General features: G+C 44.9%; 2 protein-coding genes across 3 annotated transcripts; both read right to left on the bottom strand.

Annotated features, from left to right (window-relative positions):
• Positions 1 to 645: 645 nt before the first annotated feature.
• On the bottom strand, positions 646 to 4,688 carry LOC128606447 (uncharacterized). Its single transcript, XM_053622577.1, has 2 exons — positions 3,343 to 4,688; positions 646 to 3,212 (listed from the first exon to the last, which is right to left on the bottom strand). Exons 1-2 carry the CDS (start codon positions 3,620 to 3,622, stop codon positions 2,722 to 2,724), a joined length of 771 nt encoding a protein of 256 aa, XP_053478552.1. The 5' UTR covers positions 3,623 to 4,688; the 3' UTR covers positions 646 to 2,721.
• A 33-nt stretch (positions 4,689 to 4,721) lies between these two features.
• On the bottom strand, positions 4,722 to 5,739 carry LOC128606453 (uncharacterized). Of its 2 annotated transcripts, XM_053622597.1 has the most exons (3): positions 5,616 to 5,739; positions 5,241 to 5,416; positions 4,722 to 5,138 (listed from the first exon to the last, which is right to left on the bottom strand). In XM_053622597.1, the coding sequence occupies exons 1-3, from the start codon at positions 5,623 to 5,625 to the stop codon at positions 4,785 to 4,787; spliced, it is 540 nt and encodes a 179-aa protein (XP_053478572.1). In that variant the 5' UTR covers positions 5,626 to 5,739; the 3' UTR covers positions 4,722 to 4,784. The 2 variants fall into 2 exon arrangements, with proteins under 2 accessions (XP_053478572.1, XP_053478563.1); XM_053622588.1 differs by having other exon boundaries at positions 4,722 to 5,416.
• Between the last annotated feature and the right edge of the window lie 261 nt (positions 5,740 to 6,000).

Genomic DNA, 6,000 nt, shown 5'->3' with positions numbered 1-6,000 from the left:
CCAAAACTGTATACGGTACCATGACGAAGACGAACTGTATGTTAATACGTGAAATTCTGGAGGGACAACGGATGGCGTGGCGCGGTGACGTAATGACGTGTGCCGTTAATCTAATTATGTTCTATAACATGTAAAATGGGTACATGAAAGGAGTATTCTAAAAGCGACTGATGTAAACACCTTAATCACATTATTCTATTACTCAGAGTAAGGTCAATAATTAGATTACTGCTGTCCATGTAAACGTAGTCAGTGACGGCGCTCTGGAGATTTTCCAACCTTTCAAGAGGACCAAATCTGCAGTGTGGTCATATTTTTTGATTTTATAAAAATGCTGAGTGACTCGTAATAGAAGATGGTAACCCTGTCTGCAGAGCTTGCCAGAAGAAAGTTGCTGCGAAAGGGGGCTTTGGCGCTTTGTTGGCACTTTTCCCTCTTTTCCCTCTCGCTTTTAAATCCCTTATGAATGCCTGTGTGGCCATGCGTATTTCGCTTTTGAATTAGTGGCAATTCAGGGCGGCAATTTAAATTTACATTTATTCATTTAGCAGACGCTTTCATCCAAAGTGACCTACAAACGAGAAAATACAAGCAAAGCGATATATCAAGCAGAGAACAATACAAGTAGTGCTACCATACAAGATGTTTAATTGAGTTCTAGAAGAAGCAAAGTGCGCAGAGTAGAAGTGTAAGTGCCAGAGTAAGTTTTTTTCTTCTTTCTTTTCAATAAGGGTTAGTTATGTGTTCACAGAAGAGGTGGGTCTTTAGCTGTTTCTTGAAGATGGTGACAGATTCTGCGGTCTGAATTGAGGTTGGAAGTTGATTCCACCACTGAGGAGCAGATAGTTTGAAGGTTCTTGAAAGGGACCTTGAGCCACGCTGAGTAGGTACTACTAAGCGTCGGTCGTTGGTTGATCACAGATTGCGTGAGGGAACGTAAGCCTTCAGGAGAGTGTTAAGGTAGCAGGGTGATCCAGACAAGGTCTGCTACGTGAGCATCAAGTCCTTGATGTCCATCAAGTCCTTTGATATGGGCGGCTACAGGAATCCAATGAAGGGAGATGAAGAGAGATGAAGAGGTGTGTGACATGGGTTCTCTTGGGCTGGTTGAAGACGAGGCATGCTACTGCATTCTGAATCATTTGAAAGGGTTTGATGGAGCTGGCTGGGATGCCCGAGAGTAGTGAGTTGCAGTAGTCCAGTTTTGAGATAACAAGAGCCTGGACTAGTAGTTGTGTAGCCTGTTCGGTGAGATAGGGTCTGATTTTCTTGATGTTGTACAGAATGAACCTACAGGGCTGTGCAATTGTTGAAATGTGGTCAGTAAAGGTCAAGCCGTCATCAAGAATCACCCAAAGGTTCCTGGCTGTCCTGGTTGGCTTGAGTGTGGTTGAGCCGAGCTGTACAGTGAGGCTCTGGTTGATTGAGGGACAGGCTGGGATGACGAGAAGCACAGATTTTGCCAAGTTGAGCTTAAGGTGGTGTTCCTTCATCCAGACCAAAATGTCCAACAGGCAAGCAGAGATTCGTACAGAGACGGATGGATCGTCAGGCTGGAAGGACAAATAGAGCTGGCTGTCACCAGCATAGCAATGGTATGAGAAGTCATGACACTCAATCACCTGCCCCAAAGATGTAGTGTAAATAGAAAAGAGCAGTGGACCGAGAACTGACCCCTGAGGAACCCCAGTTGTGAGTTGCTGAGTTTCAGAAATACAGTGCATCCGGAAAGTATTCACAGCGCTTCACTTTTTCCACATTTTGTTATGTTACAGCCTTATTCCAAAATGGATTAAATTCATTATTTTCCTCAAAATTCTACAAACAATACCTAATTAATGACAACGTGAAAGAAGATTGTTTGAAATTTTTGCAAATTTATTAAAAATGAAAAACAAAAAAAGCACATATACATAAGTATTCACAGCCTTTGCTCAATACTTTGTTGAAGCACCTTTGGCACCGATTACAGCCTCAAGTCTTTTTGAGTATGATGCTACAAGCTTGGCACACCTATTTTCGGGCAGTTTCTCCCATTCTTCTTTCACCTCTCAGGCTCCATCAGGTTGGTTGGGGAGCGTCTGTGTACAGTCATTTTCAGATCTCTCCAGAGATGTTCAATTCTGGGCTCTGGCTGGGCCAGAGTAGAGACCAGGTAGTGTATCTGCCAGTAGAGAGAGATGTGTTAAAGATGTGTGTGAGTGCAGGTAGTAGTGTGGGAGATATGGACTGAAGAAGGTGAGAAGGGATAGGGTCAAAAGGACAGATTGTGGGACAGCTGGAGAGGAGGGGTTTTGAGATATCAGTCTCTGAGAGGGGAGAGAAGGAGACCAGTTGGGAGTTACATGGAGGAGGAGATAGTCTATGCATGTCTGGGGTTGAGAACTGGTTCCTGATTGATGTAGCCTTGTTAGAAAAGAAAGTGGCAAAGTCATGTGCAGTGAGAGAGGTAGGGGAAGGAGGAGGAGTGGGACAGAAGAGAAGAAAAGGTTTTGAAGAGAGTACAGGTGTTGGGAGAGCTGCCAATCTTCTCTTGGTAGTATGTGGCTTTAGCAGTGGAGATTCTATTGGAAAAAGAGGAGAGAAGTGTTTGGTAATTGATTTGGTCAGTCAGATCGTTAGTTTTACGCCATTTTCCTTTCAGATGCTCTTAAGTCCGGTTTTTACGCAGAGCTTCTGAGAGCCAAGGGGTAGAGGGTGATGTGCGATCGGGTCTGGAGGTTAGGGGGCAGATGCTGTAAGAGAATATGTTAGAGTGGAACATAGCATGTCAGTTGCGGTGTTTAAGTCCAGTGAGGAGAGGTGGCTATAAGAGTAAAGTAAGGTGGTGACAACGGAGGAGAAGTGTGAGGGGGAAAGGGAGCAAAGATTGCGACGAAAGGAAATAGAGGGTGGAGACAGTGAGGGGGGTGAGTGGAGAGAAATAGAAAACTGGATAAAGAAATGGTCAGAGGTGTGAAGAAGAGAAGTAATGAGACGATTGTGTGTGGTGCAGTTATGTGTGAGGATGAGGTCGAGCTGTTTGCCGGCTTTGTGAGTTGCTGGTGTGGCAAACAGCTTGAGGTCAAATGTGGGAAGGAGCGCAAGAAAGTCAGCTGCATGTGGCTTGTCTAGTTGAATGCTGAAGTCACCAAGGACCACAAGAGGAGTTCCATCATCCAGGATGGTGGACAGTAGCGTGTCAAACTCATCGTTGAACTTCCCCAGTTGACCTGGAGGACGATAAACAACAAGAAAGTGCATTTTGGCAGGGCCAATAACTAACAGCATGAAATTCAAAGGAAGTGTAGGCGCAAGGGGGAGAAAGACACGTAAATTTCCATGTTTTGGAGAGAAGCAAACCTGTACCACCCCCTCGTCTGTTGGGACGCGAGGTATGGGAGAAGTTGAAGTTGGAGGCTAGGGCAGCGGGTGTGGCAGTGTTCTCAGTATGGATCCAGGTCTCAGTCAGAGCCAGCACATTGAGGTTGGAGTGGGTTGCAAAGGCAGAAATTAAATCTGCCTTGCTGACGGCAGATTGGCAGTTCCAAAGTCCGACAGAGAATGAGAGGGAATCTGCTGAGGGCATCAAAACTCTCGTCAATTCTGTGTAAAGGAAATGCATCACGTCTCGTTTTGGCATTGAGATTCCTGTAATCCACACATAACCTTAGTGCGCCATCAGCTTTGTGCACTAGCACCACTGGAGAGGCATAAGCACTGACACTCTCCTGAATAACACCCTTCTTCAACAACCTAGCAATGTGCTCTTTAACCTCCGGATACTGGTTAGGGGGAATTCTCCTGTATGGCTGGTTCACGGGTATGTCATCAGTCAGATGTATCTCATGTCGAACCTTGTCGGTATAACCCAAATCCTCGTCCTCCAAAGCAAACACGCTTGAATACTTATTCAGCACTGCTTTCAACTGGACCTGCTGTTCAGGCGTGCATCCTATACTGACCTTGTCAAAAAGCGACTTGGCCGAAGACTCACAACCGTGATTTGCACCTTGCACCTGCTCTCTGTCTGCAGAAATCCTCTGAAACCTCACCTCCCAGGATGCATCCGCACTGGAGCTGTCTACCCTGGACAACACTCCCAGGCGGGCCCTAGACTGAAGCCAAAGGTCTTCCTGTGACAGGTTAAGCACCCTTACTGGGCACACAGGTAACTCAGATGTGACTAATGTAGGCACTACAACCAAACCTTCTGGTAAAGGCGTATTCGCTGATTCTAATAACCATATAGAACCATTCCTCTTTCCTACTTCCACACTTTTAACCATAACTGTAGTTGAAGACCAAGCAGGCACATGCTCCGCAGTCTTACCTGCGACTCAAGCAAAGGAAACCCATTTGACTAACTCAACTGACTGTGCCTGCTGGAAAGCTGTCCTCCATTTTGAATCAAGCTGACCATTTAAAGTGGTATCAAATTCAGCGTATACCATCTGTCGGCATTTACTAATAATGTTCATGCCGATGAGCACTGATGCAGGTGATGGATTTGGAGTTTCTTTAACAATTAAGAACCCACAATCAGGTAAAGCCATCCACAGAACCTCCACATCCAATTCCATGTAACCTAAGTAGGGAATATCTAAACCGTTGGCTGCAGTGATCTTTAACCAACCATATGTAAACAACACATTACTTTCATCCCCAAATAAATGCTCTCTTAAGAAACCCTCAGTAATAGTACTGACCTGTCTACCAATGTCTAGTAAGAATGACACAGGCACACTTTTGATCTTCAGATTCACCTTCAGGCATGTTCCAACAGCTCGTTCAAGGAACCTGTCTCAACTAGTTCCTTCTGTTGGTAAGCCAGAAATAACCCCTTGGGTTTCCTGGTTCAGAGCAACTGAGGAACCTTGTTTTTCCTGCTCCTCTGTAGTTTTGGCAGCACTCTTGGGTTGCCCGCCTCGCCTCATGGTGCAACGTCTAGCTATATGCCCAACCCTGTTGCACCTGAAACAGATAGGTTCTCCCTCCTCCGTAAACCTTGGAGGGGCCTTAGACAAAGGTGTACAAGCCTGAGGAACTGACAGCGACCGTTGTAAAGTCAACTCCTTAACCGATTTAGTTAATGAGTTATTCTGTTCTGAGATATTCTGTTCATGCTCACTTATTCGCTTGTCCTGCCGAGAAATCACCTGTAAAATATCATCCAACACAGCAGACATTTTGCTCTCGGCCACAACAAAGGAACACCCAGTTTCACCAAGCACTTCTGAATGGACTGGTCTGCTACTCACAGTCCTTGCAGGCCTGGTCTCCTCCATGGACCAAAGAATGGCCTCATTATGAAGCTCTAGCAGGATAAACTTGGGCTTTTCTCTGATGATCTTGCGCAGTTCCCACCTTAACGCAGTGTCCCTCACCCCCTCCACAAACTGATCACGCAATATCACCTGCTCATTAGCTAAGCCTCCTACGGATTGTTTTGCAATAGAGCTTAAAATGCGAGAAAGTGCGTGAGAGTAATTTCAAAGACTTTCACCCTCTAATTGTTTGCGACTGTAAAAGGTATGTAACAACTGAGTCCCATTACGCCATTCCCCAAATGCCTCACGCAGGAAAGTGAAGAGATCACCAGCCTGCATGGACTGCTTTCCCACACAAAAACGCACCTCTTCTCATGCAGAGCCCAACAAATGTGAGACAATAAAGTCCAACTGTTCTTCCTGAGTTTGATCTCTAGCTCTTAGAACCCTTTCCACCTCCTCAATAAACTCCTCTACGGACCTCGTATCTTTGCTGTACTGATTAATCAGATGGGGGTGGGGCAAACTTTCAGTAGCATTTTTTTTATTTTTTAAAATAAAATCCATAAACTGAGTGTTACAAATATTAACTTCAGACTAATACTTTACACAACTGTTTGTCCAAAACAGAAAAGAACCCAATACACACACACACACACACACAAGAATATTTATTATTAATTTAGGACTGTAGTTTAATTCGGTGCTTTTTGTGAATCCATAGAAAATAATGCAAAAATACTTATATACA

Source organism: Ictalurus furcatus, chromosome 1, assembly GCF_023375685.1.
Source record: "Ictalurus furcatus strain D&B chromosome 1, Billie_1.0, whole genome shotgun sequence".
NCBI lineage: Eukaryota > Metazoa > Chordata > Actinopteri > Siluriformes > Ictaluridae > Ictalurus > Ictalurus furcatus.
The sequence above is the reverse complement of the archived record's forward strand: the minus strand, read 5'-3'. Positions and strand labels throughout refer to the sequence as shown.